We start from the raw sequence: 21,068 nt of genomic DNA, 5'->3' as shown, positions 1-21,068 counted from the left end.
TCCTGCATCTTTGGTCAAATCAAAGAAAAGGTGCATTATTTTACTGCTGTTAATTACTAGTTAATAAGCTAGCTGTTAGTTACTGTTAATAAAGTGATGATGACTGCATTACTTGCCCAGTGCATTATTTTACTGCATTACTTACCCATTTCCTAAGTGGTTGAGTATTACTCGAGTAAAGAGGATTCCCCACGCACACCCAGTGTGATCAGGTGCTGGTCGGTTGCAGGAACATGAAACATAAATTGAAGAGAATAACCACCGCACACTTAAATGACTTACAGAGATTTATTCAGTGAACAACGCGTTTCGTGGGTAGCGTCATCAGGTTCACTCATGAGTGAATAAATCTCAGTAAGTCATTTGTGTCTTATTCTCTTCAATTAATATATTACTATATTGTGTAATTTTAGTGGCAGGGTTCCTATGCAGGTCTGGAAAATTATTAAACATGTTTATCATTTCCATGTCTTGCATATTTTGGGGAATTTGAACAAATGGTTCAGGTCCGATACACACATAATTCTATCTTTGATGTTTTGAGCCACAGAGTCCAGTTTGTGTTGATCAGAATAATGTTCAGATAGAGGAATGCCCTGCTGAGCCAGCTGCTGATATATATATATGGTTTCAGCAAATCAGGGGTCCAGGGGATGAAAGGGGATGTGTGCAAAATCAGTGTAGGAATTTAGCCAGGAAGGCAAGGACCAAAATACCCAAAGAAATTTCACAATACCCCTAAAAAATATGATCCATGGGCGAAAATTGTCCCAAATATTTATATATTTTTCTTTCCATTCAATTGATTTGATTTCCATTTCAGAGATGATCTCTAACACACTCAGCAGCACCTGCAAGCTGGTTGCCAGAAGAAGACGACGAAGAACTCACTCACACAAACAGTGCTGTTGTTCACACTACGCTTTAGCAACTTTATGCAGTAATTAAAGTTAAAATTTTTTTTTTTTAAGTGCCTCCCAAACTTTGTAAATGCCCTCATTTTTTAGACCCCCCCAATTTTTTTTATTTTATTTCCTACATTGGTGCAGATGAATGAGCTGAAGCAGCACTACAAACGGAAATATCAGTAGCAGTTTCACTTCAAGAGATTAGGAGAAGGAAAGCCATGATCAAGCGGAGAGGGGTGGAGATATGGCAGAAAAGGTGCGAGGAAGAGTAGTCAGGAAATCATAACACGAGTCAGATTGTATCACACAGGACTAAACAAAAAATGGGACTTTGGGATCAAGTGTGTGTGTGTGTGTGTGTGAGAGAGAGAGAGTGAATTTATTAGGGGTGGGGGAAAAAATCGATTCACCTAAGTATCGCGATTTTTAATGTCACGATTTTTTGAATCGATCTTTTATTCCAGAATCGATAATCGTAAAAAAAAAAATTTTTTTGGTGCCCGCAGTCAGGCCACTCACTGAACAGTAGGCCAGGCGCCGCCTACTGGTTTACTAGTGGTTTTATTAGTTTATTAGTTAGTCTGAAGTAATAATTACACTTCAGGGTTAAAGTGGGTGCATCTCATTGTAAAATTGGACTTGGCCCAAATTTGGCTTCAAACTGCTCAAATTGGGCTTCAACCGGCACAAATCTGGCTTCAAACGGCCCAAATTGGGCTTCAAACGGTCGGCCCATATCGGCCTGGCCTGCTTGGTATCTAATGCCCGGCCTGAATTATGATCCCAGTCCACCCCTGTTTTTAACTATATCGCCCAGCCCTACTCATGATATAATATACATCTAGTGTATGATTCAACTTTTCCCATGTTCTAATCTAGTGTAAAAAAGCAAACAAACTGAAAAAAGAAAAGAAAAAAATAAACAAAAATCGCAATAAATCGTAATATCGAATCGCAATAATCGTAGAATCGCAATACTTAAGAATCGCAATATATATCGAATCGGCACCCAAGTATCGTGATAGTATTGAATCGGGAAATAAGTGAATCGCCACAGCCCTAGAATTTATGACATCACTAATTATGTCAGTGGTACAGACAGGCAAACAAACAGAGCCCTATATATCTATAGATAGATAGATGGATAGATAGATAGATAGATAGATAGATAGATAGATAGATAGATAGATAGATAGATAGATAGATATAGGGTAAAATGACAAGGGAGACACGCACATCCCAGCCTAGTAGGGCAGGTGCAGAATTTACAGTGATAAATGCAAAGACAATTGTAAAAAGTTCGCACACTGCAAAGGGCTCCAGGTGTTGCAATAAAAAACCTAACTGGAGCCCTTTGCACTGCAGTGTGCGAACTTTAAAATGACAAGTTACACACGCTTGTACAGTAGGTGGCGGTATGCACCTAGAAGTTGTTTGCGATCCGCATCCGCCAATAAAGAGAAGAAGAAACACCAAAGAAGAAGAAGAAGAAGGAAACTCGCGCTGCGGATAAAAACAAAACGCTCTCTGTAAATTTCCATCGACGAAAAATAAACACGTTGTTTTTCTACGACACGGACAGACCGAAGCCTTCGCCGAAATGCCTGAAAGTAAGTCTGAGAGAAGTGTCCCAGTTAGCCGACTAGCAATTAGCATCCCTCGTAGCATTGGCCACATACTAGCCTAGCTCTGTTAGCTTAGCCTAACGTTAGATAGCACATTAAAGTCAACAGCTTCACAGATAACTTCTCTACCCCCACTTTAAATTGTTAGCTCGCGTTATATTAACTAACGTCTTCTCTGAGTCAACACCTGGCTGCAGGGCTGAGAAGCGTCCATGCGTTTTAAACTGTTGACTCATTAACTAGCCTAGCTCGTCGTCGGGTTTAACGCTAGCCCTGTGTACTGTACAACGAAATGCAGTTTAGCTAACCTCAATAGAATAACCTGTACGAGGTTGCTAAAGCCAGTTCCTATCAAGGAGGCAACGAACCACAATTCTAGCCCACAATGGAGCCACAGGCCCCATCTGATGAGTTTGTCTCTTTGACTCAAATCAGTGAGAATCTTTGTTATTATCAGATTTGATTGAGTCGAAGTCCATGCCTGTTTACCCTATACCTGTAGGTACCCAGCGAGTTACCCTCAGGCTCTTTCTATGTTCGTCTCAGGACTTAACGGTAGTAAGAGCCCTCTCATGAACCATGCGATTTTCGTTAGACAATCTGTGTTGGGCATTAAACTCACCTTATTTCTGCACTTTTTGAAGTCACAGGTAGGGTCGGGTGGGGCAAACTAATTATATCGGAAGCCCAAGAGGGTCCAAGCAAGATCCACCCACCACAATCTCTCCAAATCCTTAAAATGATTAGTATTTTATTTGTTCTTAAAAATATACATTGCCTGTTTGTGTTTTGCAATATGGATATTGTTTTATTTATAATTAAATTTAGCATTGAGCCTTTTATTATAATGTTTATTTGTATTATTTCAATTGTCACACTCATGGATACATATTTGAGGTTTGTTTATTAATTGGGAAAAGGACCACTGGAACAAACGCCGCAAACATGATCCGGCTACTTTTTCCAATCTGACTGGCTACTCAAAAGTTTGGGGAACTCTGTTTTTACAGGGTAACTTCCCGCGGGTCCTTGAAATCCTTGAAAGTTTGTCAATTTGAAAAATAAAAATCAAGGCATTAAAAGTTTTTGAAAATAGACATGGATCATTGAAAGTGCTTGAATTTAGGGTTTTTCCTGCATAGAGAATTATGAGGGGGCCGTCTCTCCCCTGAATCAATCATTTCCCCTCCGCCTTCCAGAGCATGTGAGCCCAGCGGGGGGATTTTGGCTTGAGCGGTGAGGCGGGACCAGAGTGGTACCGGAACGAAAGTTGGAGCGTCACCGATCACCCGCTCAGTCCCGCACCAGTTTCGATCACATGTTCGAACCAGAATGCATCGCTGCGTGGCCATGTGCACGCCCACTATTTTCTTGCCAGTTGCTGCGAGACGAGAAGGAAGAGAAACGAACATGCAGCTGACTCTGCTGAGCTCATGTTATTTGTAGTGAGCAATGCCCATTGCCCAGGCGTTTAAACACAAATTAAAACACCCTGGCCTTTTTATCTTTTCTGTTCTTTTGAGCGGAGCGGTGAGTGCGAGCGGGTGAAATCTGTATAGAGCGGGGAGCGGCCGTCAGCAGGTGGAAAGGGCCACTCCGTGAGCCAGGAGCGGTAATTATCACAGCTCCACTCCGCTCACATGCTTCAGCTTTCTGCAATTGAAAACAAAACATTTTTTCGAACAAGTTTTGCAGTCGGTGGGTTTCTGTAATTTGCAATTGGAACTAACAGAGTAGGGACAGCACAGTTGCGAAGTGTTCACACGTTCAAGCCTCCCTCTTTGTGAGCTTCTGCTAGTTTTCATTATAAACATGCTGTTGTAGCAGTAATTAACCCTGGTCCATGTCTCAAAGCTGCCATGTTGGGTCCTTGAATTTGGGGAATTGGGTGTTGAAAGTCCTTGAAAAGTCCTTGAATTTGATGTTGAAGAAGGTGTGGGAACCCTGCTTTTATTCTTTAATGCAACCAAGTAGTCCAACAATCTGCAACAGTGTATCACAATCACATTACTCTGATCAGCGGAGTGTTTTGTTTGTTCTACACCGCAAGGAAGTGTTTGTATGCAGGTGCCTGGTGTTCTTCTATGGTGTGAAGTTGCAAAGTTACAGCGCCACCTAACTGACATACGTACTGCAGCGTTATCATATCATATCTGCGGCTCTGTCTTCACAAGGTCATTATCACAGCGCTTTCGTATAAACACCAGTGTTTCCCATACATAAAGGAATTTGTGGCGCAGCGCCACAAAAGGATTTTGACCAATTTTTTTTTTTTTTTTTTTTTTTTTTTTTTTACAGTGCACCTGAACGCAACATGCAAGATACCCGCTGAATAAGTGTCCACATGTTCATGTCATTCTGGCCAATACTACTGTTTTAGCATTTCAGTCTGGAATATGGAATATCTTTCAATAATCTATCATTTAGCTGCTAAATTGTCAAATACCGCCATCTGCTCGCTACCCAGGCACTTATGTATGTACTTAACCTAACTAACTTAACCTAACTAACTATCCAGTGTGCACAACATTGTCAGCCTAAACTCCGACTGACACCCCAAAATCCTACAATCCGCTACAGAAAAATGTATATTGTTTGTTTATTAACTAGGGATGGGGGAGAGTACTCGGGTACTCGAGTACTCGTTTGTAACGAGAGTACTCGAGTACCGTTTCCGCTGTCCGGGTACTCGCCCCACCCCCCTCCCCTATAAAAATGGCCGATCTAACGTTAACAGCGTCTGGCGAATCGCCAGCAACACAGACGTCCATGTATATTAACGCAATCTATATTCAGCAGATGTAAAATAAACAAGATTTGATTGCAGTTGTTTTCCGTTCATGGCCAATTTATATATAGATGTGCAAGCAAAGATGTTAACGTTAGATGTTTTTTACTCGGACGGACCACTTTGACTAACGGACCCCTGACAGTAACTTTGTTTACCATAGCCAAACGTTCCGTGTTTCACCACGGGCGGGGACCATCACTCGGATGTTGTTGGTGGTTTTTGCGGTTAACGTTAGCGAACATTATTACTGTTTGCAGTTATCATGTTTGCAGTTATCACTTTTTGGCAGAACACCAGAGTTTTTAATAAGTGGATTTACTTAACAGTGATCAAGAAGCAGTATGGAATGATTACCGACATGTATTGGGAATTACTTTTACTGAGGTAGGCTAACGGCTAACACCGGATCACCTTATCACAGTCAATCTGTAAAAACTAAAAAGTGCACCAGGCAGCGCTTTTTCCATGCAAAATTGGTAATGTGTGTGAAGTTGCTGTGAACAGCCCCATACAAAGCAGATCACCCCTGCTCTCATCACAGGCATTTGGCGAATGCTAATGGTAACTGCTTAACATAGCCAAACTTAGGATCTTTCATGTGTGTGTGTCGTTCCCCCGGGGGGGGGGGGGGGGGGGAGTACTCGAGTACTCTTTCATAACAGAAGGAGAGTACTCGAGTATTTAAATCCCTTACAATGCCCATCCCTATTATTAACTGGCCCCTCGCCTTCTATCATTTCACGAAAGTGGCAAAGCAAGTTGAGTATCCCTGACCTATAGGGAGAAATTTAGTTTGTCATTGTAAACCCACAGCGCAGTAATGATGACATGTTCTTCATAGATCTAGCCTTTTAATTTAGCTCTTAACACGTTGACTGCCACTGACGTATTAATACGTCAAAAAAAATCCAGCGGTTCACTGCCATTGACGTATTAATACGTAAAAAAAAAAATCGATTTTTTTTTTTGACGGTGCTACGTGGATCAATGCCCCCCGCGTCTCCTATGGAGATATTGGAAGTATTGAATGTGTATAATCTATTTTACCGACCAGCTAGGTGGCGACGGTCCTCTCCCGACAGAGAGAAGTCAACCAAAAGCAGCCGCCTCCCGCGGCTGCTTCCTCCATTCTCAAGGAAATGGCTTGGCGATTTTACAGTCAGAAACGAACGAGCCTCATTCTCATACTGTAGGCGGGGACGCTTTCGCGCTGCTGCGGTGGGGGGTTCCAGAAATGGTTTGGGTGGGCAGCATAAAGCCTAGAGTCGCACGGGGCTTCATCGGGGCTCTCAAACACAAGAGACGAGTGAGACCTATCCACACTCGCTGCCAGGGAGGGAGGCTGCTCAAACTCGCTGCCAGGGAGGGAGGCTGCTCAAACTCGCTGCAGCAGCAGCAGCAGAACACTCGCTTGTGACAAACGCAGGCTGAAAGCCACTAGACACGCCTACGGAGGGAGGAGTTGAAGGAGAGGGCGTTCGGAACTATATTGTTTGGATGTCTGATCTCTCACTGATGCCAAAAATAAATGGTTAAAGTGACTGTTCTGCCTGTTTGATTGAATTTCACAAAACTGCGATTATCTCAGCTTTCACTCTCAGACGCTAAAACCATGCTGTACTCAACGGCTAATATCTACATAACTACTAACTCTACAAACTAACTCTTTTAGACAGAGAAAGCACACATTCTATTAGTACTTTTGTGAACTTTGTGTTGACAAACTCCAAGCAGAAAATAATCCTCGGCTCTTGTAAAATGAGCCAGAATCCTCAAAAAAACGGCTTGGCAAAAGCTACCTACAGCAAAAAAAAAACGGCTGGCAGTCAATGTGTTAAGGTTTCTCAAAGTACACCAAATTCATGCATTTTACTTTAAAATGTTAAAAAAAAATCTCGCATGGGGGGCATGGAGTATTTGTGGTGGGGGACCGCAGACCCCCTGTCCCCCACCACAAATACTCAAAATCCTGTGGGAAACACTGATTACACACCCAAAGGCCAGAATGCAACCACCGTTTGTTGTTTTTTGCAGTCTGTCAGCTAAAGTGGCCTAACTTGTTTTGTCTGCCTCTGTCTGTCTGTGTCTCCAGCTGAGAGCTACTCCAACCCTCTGGCTCCTGACGGCCACGAGCTGGACGACCACCGGGCCGCTCTGCAGTGAGTATGAGAGAGAGAAGTGCCTTTTAAACATGTTATCTGGATCATGTCCTGCTAGAGAGAACAGGATATTTTCAGGTTTTGCCTTTCTAAACATGAGGGGTCTTTGTTAAGAAACAACTGGATATGAGCCGTTTTTTCTGCCAGTGGCCGGGGGGGGGGGGGGTAGCATCTATCAAAAACAAGAAATGTGATAGGAAACAGCTTTATCGAATTTGTAACCAAACAAAAACAAATCAAGTCATATCTGACTAGTTTTACATTTATTTCTCCCCACAAAAGTTTGATACTATAGCCTATCAGTCAGTCAGCTCCTATCCTCTCCACAGTGTGGATGCACAGTCACACAACACTGCCTGCCTGACAAATCTGGAGACTTCAAAAAACATGTTTTAACGGAGTCCATTGACAACGAGGGGTGGCAATGTGCCAAAAATGCCTTTGTTAACACGTTCACTGCCATTGACGTATTAATACGTCAAAAATAATCCAACGGTTGACTGCCAGCGACGTATTAATACGTCAAAAAAAAAATCGATTTTTTTTTTTGACGGTGCTACGTGGATCAATGCCCCCCGCGTCTCCTATGGAGATATTGGAAGTATTGAATGTGTATAATCTATTTTACCGACCAGCTAGGTGGCGACGGTCCTCTCCCGACAGAGAGAAAGTCAACCAAAAGCAGCCGCCTCCCGCGGCTGCTTCCTCCATTCTCAAGGAAATGGCTTGGCGATTTTACAGTCAGAAACGAACGAGCCTCATTCTCATACTGTAGGCGGGGGCGCTTTCGCGCTGCTGCGGTGGGGGGTTCCAGAAATGGACTGGGTGGGCAGCATAAAGCCTAGAGTCGCACGGGGCTTCATCGGGGCTCTCAAACCCAAGTGAGAGTGAGACCTATCCACACTCGCTGCCAGGGAGGGAGGCTGCTCAAACTCGCTGCCAGGGAGGGAGGCTGCTCAAACTCGCAGCAGCAGAGCACTCGCTTGTGACAAACGCAGGCTGAAAGCCACTAGACACGCCCACGGAGGGAGGAGTTGAAGGAGAGGGCGTTCGGAACTATATTGTTTGGATGTCTGATCTCTCACTGATGCCAAAAATAAATGGTTAAAGTGACTGTTCTGCCTGTTTGATTGAATTTCACAAAACTGTGATTATCTCAGCTTTCACTCTCAGACGCTAAAACCATGCTGTACTCAATGGCTAATATCTACATAACTACTAACTCTACAAACTAACTCTTTTAGACAGAGAAAGCACACATTCTATTAGTACTTTTGTGAACTTTGTGTTGACAAACTCCAAGCAGAAAAGAATCCTCGGCTCTTGTAAAATGAGCCAGAATCCTCAAAAAACGGCTTGGCAAAAGCTACCTACAGCAAAAAAAAAAACGGCTGGCAGTCAATGTGTTAAGCTACATAAAGTCGCGCAGTCAAAATAGTGGTCGGACTGTCGTCGATCACTGTGGGTGATTTATTTTATGACATTCAAGTCATATCTGACTAGTTTTAAATGTATTTCTCCCCACAAAAGTTTGATAGCCTATCAGTCAGAGTCAGTCAGCTCCTATCCACTCCGCAGTGTGGGCGCACAGTAGCGTCAGGGACGATGAAAATTAATTTGGGGACGGAGCCGTACGATAGCCTAAACACGCTCTGCTCGTTATGAACAGCGTTAAAAATGACATGCCACACACACACGCACACTAAACAGACATGCGGGCACTGGCAGAGAGACAAACAGGCAGATAGAGCGGCACGCATTGCGCAAAAAGTGTCAGAATCTCGGCTGCTCTTTGTGATAGTTGTTTAATTTGCTTCAGTCATCCTGCTGCCTCGTATTCTCAGGAGAGTGCGTTTCTGCTCCACTTTTCTTCCCCGCTGCCTCTCTGCAGTCAAGCCAGCCCTCACCTCGGAAAGCACGGTCATTCTAGCCCCCACTTAACAATTCAAGCCGATTGCCCGAACGATTCATTAATTAATAAACTAGCGAACGTGAAGTGAGTCACGAAGAGCCACACCTGCCCACTACGGATATGCGGATAATAACCTGCCAGCTGTTTAACATGAGCTGCGATTGCGTGGAAGCGGATCTTATACCGGCGGTCGAGGTAGATAAGATACGGAGTCGCGGGAGTGCGCGTAGGCCGGCTAATTGTTGTTCAACATGCAGGCCAACCGGCTAGGAGCAGGTTATAATATGGATTCCACTAGAGAGAGAGAGAGTGACTGACTGACTGACTGACTGACTGACTGACTGACTAGCTCCTGATTGAAGCTATCCAGACATCATTCAGGGTGACTGTCTGGAATGTATTAGGGGTAGGCTTGCCGCGATTTTAGGTATTACCGGTGTTACACGGTGTTGGGGAATACACCGATTACATAATGTGCCCACCGGGAACACCGTCTTTTTTTTTCTTTTTTTTTCATCGTCTTTTTCCCCCCCAAAGAACAAGTCAAGACATGTCTGTTGTCGCTGTCTGGACTCACAGCAGCGGCACACTGTGATCACGTGATCCTAATTAAGAGAGTTGGCCAAGAGACACGATGGCGGAGAAGAGAGGGCTGAGGATTTGGTGTCAAAGAAAAAAGCAAAATCGCCTATTTGGCAATATTTCGGATTTAAACCCAACGCCAATAGGGAACCGGAGAATGTCAACGAGGCAGTGTGCAAACTTTGTCTGATGAAGGTGGCAGCATCGGGGGGAAACACAGATCGAACCTACACACTCACCTTCAAGTGCACCACAAGAGCGAGGCTGCGAAGCTGGAGCCCGCGGCTAAACCCCACCCAGAGAGAGGAGAGACACAGCCGTCCATAAGTGGTGCTTTTGCGCGATGCGTTAAATATAAGAAGGACAGCGCGAGGTGGAACACTTGCACTGATGCTGTGACAAAGTATCTCTGCAAAGGATTTGTGTCTTTCAAGACTGTTGAAAAGCCAGAGTTCAAAAATCTCATAGCCACACTCGACCGCCAGTACGACTTGCCAGGGCGAACATATTTCTCAAATACAGCAATCGCCACGGCCTTTAACAGAGTCCGCAGTGAGGTGCAACGGGCCAGGAAATACCTTTGCATCTGTGCAACAAGCTGTGCATCGGAGAGGGTCTTCAGCACGGCCGGGAATATAGTCACCGCCAAAAGATCCATTCTTAAACCAGACAAGGTGAATATGCTGGTTTTCCTAGCAAAGAATATGTAGGCTATAAAGCCGTGTCGGCCGGGCTGTGTCGGCTGTCGCCAAATTGGCATTTTATTTTATTTTTTATTGGCTATAGCCTATATTTTTCTCTCATTTTGAAAGCCTGCCGCCAAAGTGCAAATTTATTTTTATTTTTTTATAAGCTATAGGCTATATATTATCTAATTTTGAAAGTCTGCATGTAAGGTATATATAGCCTATGACTTTGGCCTTAAGAAAGCGGCCGTGCCGCTGCCGCACCTCAGCAGCGAGGCCGCACCTCGTTCCCTCGATATTGTTGTTGTTGTTATTATTAGGGGTCCAAGCACGAAGTGCGTGGATCCCTATTGTATCTGTTCCGATTATTATTATTTATTTTTTTCTTCTTCTCCGGTAAAACTGTATGTACAGCAGAAACTGTAAGGCTCAGCATAGCCAGACTGGGCACATAGATTGTAAATGTGCCTCACTACTCAGAAACAAAAAATGACCGATATTGGCCAGATGGTGGCGCTATAACAGACCATTTCGCGTTATGGTCCATATCTTCTGAACCGTGTGTCCTATACTCAAAATTTCACTTCTCAGGGATTCCTTGGATCAATACGCATCTATCCATATAGGCCCCGCCCATTTGCGTGTGCCTGTATTTTCCGCCATTTTGAATTTTATCAAAAACCTACTTTTGCGAACTCCTCCTAGACCGTTTGGCCAAATCACACGGGAATTTTTCTGGGACATCTATGGACTACCCCGACCTAAAGTTATTAAAGGATTTTGGATACGTGAAACCGTTTTGAAATGATAAATGTCTAAACTTGTGTGTATTTGCTTTTGTTCTTTTCCTGCCCTAAAAGTGTGTGGATCTCAGAAACCATACGCCCCACATCACCCAAACTTTCCACACAGGTTCACGACATCACCCACTACTCAGAGTAAAAAAATTACACCAATCAACCAGACGGTTGCGCTATAACAGCCAATTTCACGTTTGTCGGTCCATAACTTCTGAACTGCGAGCTGTAGAATCAAAATTCCACATCTACTGGTTTCCCTGGAGCATCATGTATCTAACCCACTAGGCCACGCCCATTTCTGTGTGGTAGATTTCCCGCCATTTTGAATTTGATCAAAAACCTACTTTTGCGAGCTCCTCCTAGACCGTTTGGCCAAATCACACAAAACTTTTTCTGGGTCATCTATGGACTACCCCGACCTAAGGTTATTAAAGGGTTTTGGATACGTGAAACCGTTTTGAAATGATAAATCTCGAAACTTTTAATGAAACACACGCCAACACTAAATTGCCCACAACTCATTAACCGGTCAATTACAACTACTGCTGCTACTACTGCTACCACTCCCACTACTACCAACACTACTACTACTACTATTACTACTTCTGCTACTATTACTACTACTACTACTACTACTACTACTACTGGAAGTTGGAATGTAGCATTTTGGGTGGGGTTAATGTGTTTTGGGGTTCTGCATCTGCTGTAACATAATACACAGTTGGTTTAGATGTCACACAGTAATGCCCGATCCACAAAGACTTGACACCCACGTTTGAATAAAAACAAGTTTATGCCATAATAAGGTTACATCCGTGCCTCGTCATTGCTGTGGAAGGATGGTGTAGGGGTAAAGTAGCAGACCCCAAAGCTGGAGGTCCTGGGTTCAAACCACGGCCAGGTAACTGTTTTATTTTTTGAAAATGTAGAATAAAGGTTAATCTGGATATAATTATGTATAACGCTGCTGAATACACACTGTGTACATAGCAGAATAACTGAATATGCCTATTCATGGTAATGTCATATTTCGACGTCATCTTGACATTCCTGTGTAGATGTCTAAATGATCCTCAAATCGGCTGTGATTTGGCCTAGTCCTGGACGTCACTGAAAGATGATATCAGAACATCATCATGATGTAATTGTGTTTGCTGGGAGCCTTCTTTCAGATGAGAGAGGAAAAACATTCCAATACATTATTGTGTCTTCACATGTGAAAGGTCCAAAAAGAGAATTCAATCTGAATTATCCTTGTCACTCATGTGCTCATTGTAACAGCACAACCCACACCAATTAGTTCAAACACCTCCATTCAGGGCATACTTTTAATGTAAAGTGGTGCATTATGTGTGTAATACAAAAATGTCCTTAATGGTAAATGGACTGCATGACAAGCTGCCATGCAGGGTGCTGGCTATAGTCACCAAAAGCAATTTCAGGGATAAACCCCATCAACCTTCTGTAGTGGACGCCACTACGCCCTATGGTTTGATGTGTGTGTGGGAAAGACACAATGACAACTGAAAATTCTGATTTCAGAACACAAAAGCTCCATCATGAGACAAGAACTAACCTCTCCTGTTGCAAAACACGTTCTTGAACACAGCCACGCAATCTCCAGCTAACATTTCCAAGATATTGAAAAAGTTCATGAAACACCGCAAAATAAGGAGGCAGCATGTGGGGTTTTAATTACTGTTACTGACTTACCTGTCTGAAGTTGAAAGTTTTTCATCCCACGTGGGGTTTGAACTTTGAGCAGCAATGGTCTTTAGTTAGCATAAGTCATGTGCTTTACCAAGTGAGCTATCCAGACTGTTGTATTTAACTTTGTAGACCATATTATATGTATCTGCAGAGCCAGAGAAGTACTTGTCGTATTGACAGTATGTTCTACCCAAATACCACTTTCTGTCCAGATACTTAAAGGGATATTGTACACAAAAACTGCTTTCTATCCAAGTACTACTTCAAGTTTCAAGACATCACCCACTACTCAGAGGAAAAAATTACACCAATCTACCAGATGGTGGCGCTATAACAGCCAACCACCACTACTACTGCTGCTGCTGCTACTACTACTACTACTATTGGCTACTAGTGGCGGCTGTGGCTCAGGAGGTAGAGTGGGTTGTCCACTAATTAGAAGGTTGGTGGTTCGTTCCCCGGCTCCTCCAGTCCGCACGTCGAAGTGTCCTTGGGCAAGACACTGAATCCCAAATTGCTCCCGATGGCTGTGCCAGCACCCTGCGTGGCAGCTGGCCGCCTTCGGTGTGTGAATGGGTGAATGTAGGCACATTGTAAAGCGCTTTGGATAAAAGCGCTATATAAATGCAGTCCATTTACCATTTACCATTTACTATTCTTAGTACTTCTGCTGCTACTACTGCTACCACTCCCACTACTACCAACACTATTACTACTTCTGCTACTACTACTACTACTAGTACTGCTTGGAAACCGTCAGGTCACCGGATCTCAACCAAACTTTGTTTACTTGGGCATATACCAAGTCTGAATAAATGTGCACTATCTGACATATACCCCCCAAGTCACCGGAAGCTTGGACCCCGCATCGCCGCTTGCGGCTATATTTATTATTATTATTATTATTATTATTATAGTTATTATTATATTATATATATATTATATTATAGTTAATTTCTCCATTTAAAACGGTGCAATTTATTTATGTTATAAGCAAGCATTCGTTTTGAAAACTGGCTTGCCTGCATGTGTGGAAGGCTTTTTTCATAGCCTATTTTTTATTTTGTATTTTTTTGTTTCCACAATTTTTGCTGCTAATAATAATATATTATTTAAGATAGTGTAGCTCATTTATTTGTCTTATTTTATAGAGCATCACGGGATGTGTCTGCAGCTTTGCTGCCCGTCATCGGTCTTTGTTTTGTAATAGCCGCCTACCCTATATTGTTTGAGAGGTTCTAATTGCACTGTTCACTGTTGTATCTATTGTTGTGTTTTTCATTAAAAAAATAAAAAATAAAACAACCTTCTATGCATTCATGTTGTTGAAACAGGGTCGGGAAGATCTAATGATTGATCCTAGCGCTAAAGATCAAACAAAGTAAAGTGAAGCGCTGCTGCGCTCTAGATTTGCAAGTATATCATTCATAAATCAGTGTAGGCTAAATAAATGTTCACTAAGCTACTATATTTACATGTCTTTGCAATTATTATTTTTATTTGCCATTTTGTGCACATGGTGACACATTAACCCTAAACAGAAGGGAGGAAAAAAGATAGGCTATTGATTTTTTTTTTTTTTTTTTTTTTTTTTGGCGGTGTAACCGGTAATACCGGTGACGTCACGTGCTTATTAGTCGGTGTGAAAATGTTCACACCGTGGCATCCCTAATTAGGGGTCACCCGACATGGGTTTTTCAATGGCCGTCGGCCGATGCCCATATGTAGAGGGCAGGGCAGAGAATCGTGTTTACAAAAGATGATGGTGACTGAGGAGCCCGAACACACCAAACGCCAGTGCCACGCTGAAGCAACGCAGCACAGAGGCAGTTTCATTTCAGCATACTTGTTAACACAGAATACTATACAGGTCATTCAGTTTCAGGGGCGGCGTTCAGCCGCTCCTGAAACTTCAAAAATAAAAGTATGTCATGCAAAATGCCATTGAATTACAAGTCTACATAAGCTTTTACTTTGGAAAACTGGATAGACGGCGGTCAGCCAAAGCCAAAGCTATGTGCCCCACTCTGTCTCTGATTGGCATAGCCTGATAGTCTTATCCAGAGCCGTGTAGATAGAAGAGTCCCGACATCTCCATTCACTCCAATGGACACGTTTTTTACTCTCAAGAGTTCCAGGAAGTAAGGTCCTGGATTAAGCAGCACTGTCGAGTTGCAGCAAAATAGACAGTTTGTGTTGTACTCTGAAAGGGTTTCCCCCCCCTTGAATCAAATTGTACATTATCAGCTTTATTTTAGCATGCAAAAGTAGCACAAGACAAGACCCATTCCTGGCTGTTCATTGGCTAATGAGTCTCGCATTTTGGTCCTCCGCTAACGCCTCTCTCTAGAGGACACTAGTCTTATCCAGAGTGACTCTGGTCTTATCCAATCAGAACCAGCCCAGTAACAAAGGATACATGTACTGTCCAATCGGAGGCAGAGTAGGACAGGCAATATTTGCCTCGCTGATATACAGTCAATGCTCGCTGAACATCATTTGCGATTGTGAGCTGGTGGAGATACAGCGGGACTACACTTTAACAGCAAGTTGACAGGACATGATTAGTTTTTGACCCTGTGTTGGAATATCTCTGTGAGAGTGGGATGGGACGGGAGTGTCCAGAGTTCATGTCTGAAAGTGGAGAGAGAGAGAGAGAGAGGCTGCTTTTATGTTAAGGTGATTGACAGGTGGCCGTGTCTCTGTCTCCTCAGGTCCAAGCTGACCAATGATGACTTCAGGAAGCTGCTGATGACGCCACGCTCCGCCCCCTCCTCGGCACCGCCCTCCAAGTCCAGACATCATGAGTAAGTGATGCTAATAGATACTAGCACTTCCCATTGGTTCTAATGACAAACCACTAGCATCTCCTATCACTCCTATCAATGGTTCAGTCAAGTCAACTTCATTTCCATAGCTGTAATTCACAACTATGTCTCAAAGGGCTTTACAGAGAATATGCCTAGCTAAATCTTGGTGAGCACAGCAATAAAAATAATAATAAACATGATTGAGGGGATCATTATTATTATTATTAATTCTTTATTTCGACACGACAGTGCACATTCATGAACAGCCATCTATATAGAAATACAGGGTAACTGTAAATATGCCGGAATTAGCAGGAGCTAATTTTCATCACAGTCCTCATTACATAAAAAGAAACATAAACGTGGTAAACGACAACAACACAGAAAAAGGGTAAGCAGTACTAATACCATACTAAAAACTATGCTAAAATACACTACTAAAACTAATGCCAGCAAGAGGATAAATACAGACTAAAATTAATACAAAACTAAAATGGTGAAGTACAGAGTGCAATAAGAGAATGTCCAATAGGGAGTTAAGATGTGCATACTTGATTAGTTTTGAGCCATTCCTTGAGTTTTATTTTGGGTTGAGTCATTCTCTTATTGCAGGTGGGAGGCCAGAACAGATGTTCCCACCCACAACAGACAGAACGTTTTTGCAGAAGATTCTGCATGGACTGGCTCCTCCCCCTTAGTGCTTTTATAAAGCAGAAGATTCCGCATGGACTGGCTCCTCCCCCCCTTAGTACTTTTATAAAGCAGAAGATTCCGCATGGACTGGCTCCCCCCCCCCCCTTAGTGCTTTTATAAAGCAGAAGATTCTGCATGGACTGGCTCCTCCCCCCCATAGTGCTTTTATAAAGCAGAAGATTCTGCATGGACTGGCTCCTCCCCCCCTTAGTACTTTTATAAAGCAGAAGATTCCGCATGGACTGGCTCCCCCCCCCCTTAGTGCTTTTATAAAGCAGAAGATTCTGCATGGACTGGCTCCTCCCCCCCATAGTGCTTTTATAAAGCAGAAGATTCTGCATGGACTGGCTCCTCCCCCCCATAGTGCTTTTATAAAGCAGAAGATTCTGCATGGACTGGCTCCTCCCCCCCATAGTGCTTTTATAAAGCAGAAGATTCTGCATGGACTGGCTCCTCCCCTCCATAGTGCTTTTATAAAGCAGAAGATTCTGCATGGACTGGCTCCTCCCCTCCATAGTGCTTTTATAAAGCAGAAGATTCTGCATGGACTGGCTCCTCCCCTCCATAGTGCTTTTATAAAGCAGAAGATTCTGCATGGACTGGCTCCTCCCCTCCATAGTGCTTTTATAAAGCAGAAGATTCTGCATGGACTGGCTCCTCCCCCCCTTAGTGCTTTTATAAAGCAGAAGATTCTGCATGGACTGGCTCCTCCCCCCCATAGTGCTTTTATAAAGCAGAAGATTCTGCATGGACTGGCTCCTCCCCCCCATAGTGCTTTTATAAAGCAGAAGATTCTGCATGGACTGGCTCCTCCCCCCCTTAGTGCTTTTATAAAGCAAAAAACACAATCTTCTCTTGCACCAACATACCTATGAGGCGGTCTGCCTTCAGTCAGGCAGCCTTTTCAGTGAGAGCAGCTCACACATGGAACAGTCTCCCATCACAGTGCAGAAACTGTGTCACTTATCCTTCCTTTAAAGTCAACTTAAAATAGTGGTTGAGAGATAATCAAGTGTGTGGCCATACTTTTTAACAACCTGACGTGCTTTGTTTTATGTTTTTGTATTGTTATCCCTGTTATTTTAAGGTTCAAGGTCAAGGTTTCACGTTATTTGTCTCCCATGGGAGAAATTTGTCTTGGAGTAGAAGACTAAAAATGCTGCAGTACATACAGACATAGACCGTATATTAAAAACACGTAAACGGTGACACGTGCAAACACTTAGCAAGTTCAGAATCAGAATCACTTTTATTGCCACAGTATGCAAGTTACATACTGTACGAGGAATTTGTCTTAGTGTCTGTATGCAGCGTAGCGGTCACATCAATATACAGAGATAAGAAGTAGGAAGATAACTAAAGACAATCACAAAGTTGCAAGTGCAATCAAATCAAATCAAATCGAGTAAATATATACAATATGTACATGAGTGGTGAAGTGTTCTGTGGATAATAAATATGAATTTACGTTGAATTTACATGAGATTTACAGACTGAGTTAAATAGACGTTAAATAGGCAGTGGATTTACATGAATTTACAGTCTGAGTTAAATAAGAGTTTACATTGAATGTACATGAAATTTACACCCTAAGTTAAATGGGCATTAAATGTGCAGGGAATTTACATGAATTTACAGTCCCAGTTAAACAGGCATTCAATTAGATATGAGTTACAGTTTTATGGGGGGGGGGGGGGGGGGGGGTTCAGTTGAGTTTAGGAGGAGGTAGTGAGTTTGTGTGTGTAGTGCCTTTTAAACATGAACTCTGGATCATGTCAGGCTAGAGAGAACAGGATATTTTCAGGTTTTGCCTTTCTAAACATGAGGGGTCTTTGTTAAGAAACAACTGGATATGAGCCATTTTTTCTGCCTGTGGTGCGGGGGGGGGCACGGTAGCGGCACGGTAGCATGTATCGGAAACAAGAAATGTGATAGGAAACAGCTTTAGCTATGAGGCAGTCAAAATAGTGGTCGCACAGTCGTCAATCACAGTGGGTGATTTATTTTACAAGTGGCAACTAGTCATATGTATTTCTCCCCACAAAAGTTTGATAGCCTATCAGTCAGTCAGCTCCTCTCTCCGCAGTGAGGAGGCACAGTCACACAACACTGCCTGCCTCACACAATAGAATTGGCTGCATCACGTTAGCGACAAATCTGGAGACTTCAAAAAACGTGCCGTTTTAACGGAGTCCATTCCAACGAGGGGTGGCAATGTGCCAAAAATGAGCGCTTCGCCTTTGTTAGGTTACATAAAGCCGCCCAGTCAAAATAGTGGTCGGACTGTCGTCAATCACTGTGGGTGATTTATTTTGCAAGTGGCATTTCAAGTCATATCTGACTAGTTTTCAATGTATTTCTCCCTACAAAAGTTAGGCTTTTTCTGACATGGGAGCAAGCAAGCAGCGCAGCAGTAAGCGTCCCTCCTGATGCACTGGACCTGGCTGCCTGCTGCTGAAGTGCGTTGGCCAAACAATTCAAGCCCTTTTTGCAGCACTTGAGGAAACCGTGAGTTTGCTCGTTGATATAAGCGATTGCCCGAACGATTCATTAATTAATAAACGAGTGAACGTGAAGTGAGTCACGAAGAGCCACACCTGCCCACTCAAGACTAGGGGTGGGAATCGCTGAGTAGCTCACGATACGATATCGTCACGATACTTGGCCCTCGATAACGATATTATCACGATACAGCGATACTGCGATAATCGATATATTGGAAGACGATACATCACGATACCTGTGTAACTGAAGAGAAAAAAATACCCCTAAAAGGCAAGAAGCAGGTATTATGTATTTATTAGCAGAATTGACATGAACTCTCTCAGAGTTCACTCACTCACTCATACCATTTTCGATACCACGGAGGAAAAGTTACACATTAAGTATTTTTATTATTATTATTAAAACAAGAAAACCTATATAACCTACCTACCTATATAATTTCTAAAAGTAGATATTAATGATCAAACATTTCCATTCAGTAGCCTACAGTATTTATGTTTTTGTTTCAACTACAAACATAAATAAACGTCAACTTGAAACTATGTTTGAACTACCACACACAGCATAATATTTTAGCCTGTTTATTAATTTTTTTTTTTTTTTTTTTTTTTTTTTTTTTTTTTAATAAACATATCGATACTTGGTGCCAGTGTATCGATAACGTATCGCAAGTGGAAATATCGCGATACCGTGAGTATCGATATTTTGTCCCACCCCTACTCAAGACGGATCTGCGGATAATGACCTGCCACTGTTTAACATGAGCTGCGATTGCGTGGAAGCGGATCTTATACCGGCGGTCGAGGTAGATAAGATAAGGACTCGCGGGAGTGCGCGTAGGCCGGCTAATTGTTGTTTAACATGCAGGCCAACCGGCTAGGAGCAGGTTATAATACGGATTCCACTGCATGTTAAGAAGTGGCTTGTGTGTGTGTGTGTGTGTGTGGGTTGTTGGTGAGGTCCTTGGCGGAAGGGGTTTCTGGGCCTCGTTGGTGAGGCTGATGGCGGTTGGGAAGAAGCTGGTCTTGTGGCGGGTGCTTCTGGTCTTGGCAGACCTCAGTCTCTTGCTGTGGGGGAGTGTCTTAAAGAGTTGAGGTAGTCACAATCATTCATCATAGTCATTTATACTTATCGCCTTTTAGGCATACCTCTCAGGCCATAGCACCATGCAATAACGCAGTGCAAATTCTGCAAAGTTCAAATAGTTCTAGTGCAATCAGTTACAATGATACTAGTAAATCACATATCATATTACAGGCAAGCAAACAAGCGATTGTTAGACTTACTGTACTTGTTAGCAAACAAGCAATTGTTAAAACTATACATAGGCAAGCAGGCATATATTAGGGCCTGTGAAATGATCTCAGAGCCCTCTGTCTGACCTCAAGGGACAGCCCATTGATCAGTTTAACTGATAGAGGAACAAATGAGTGCTTGTATCTGTTGTGCTTAGACAGAGGGACCCTGTATCTCCTACCAGAGTTCATCAGCACATACTCAGAGTTCAACACATGGGAGGGCTCAGACAAAATCTTGATGGCCTGCTGAACGGTGGATTGTTCAAGGATCTCTTGGGGGGTGAGGGGGGTGGGCATTCCCATAACCTTCCCTGCCGACTACATATTTGAGATTTGGATTTGACCGTTAGGTTTCCAAACCAGCTGGTGATGCCATAACACAAAATGGACTGTATGGTCGCTCTATAAAAAATAAAGATAATGTTCCTACAGACACCAAAAACTCTGAGCCTATGAAGAAAATGGAGGCGCTGGTGGATTCTTGCACAGACACTTGTCACGTGCGTGTGCCAGTTAAGATCCCTATCAAAGTGGACCCCTGGGTACTTGTAGGAGGTGACCTGCTTGATGTCATGGCCATGTATGGTAA

The 21,068-nt window shown here is 43.1% G+C and overlaps 1 protein-coding gene across 1 annotated transcript in view; it reads left to right on the top strand.

Annotated features, from left to right (window-relative positions):
• Positions 1-2,380: 2,380 nt before the first annotated feature.
• ik (IK cytokine) overlaps positions 2,381-21,068 on the top strand; it is an 86,964-nt gene continuing 68,276 nt past the window's right edge. The window contains exons 1-3 of the mRNA XM_083635550.1: positions 2,381-2,518; positions 7,417-7,483; positions 15,888-15,980. Coding sequence (XP_083491676.1) covers positions 2,509-2,518; positions 7,417-7,483; positions 15,888-15,980 — 170 coding nt within the window. The 5' untranslated portion in view covers positions 2,381-2,508. The remainder of the gene's footprint in view (positions 2,519-7,416; positions 7,484-15,887; positions 15,981-21,068) is intronic.

This window comes from Poromitra crassiceps (assembly GCF_964638095.1).
Source record: "Poromitra crassiceps genome assembly, chromosome: 1".
NCBI classification, from domain to species: domain Eukaryota; kingdom Metazoa; phylum Chordata; class Actinopteri; order Beryciformes; family Melamphaidae; genus Poromitra; species Poromitra crassiceps.
Note: the sequence above shows the minus strand (reverse complement) of the source record. Positions and strands in the feature narration are given on the sequence as shown.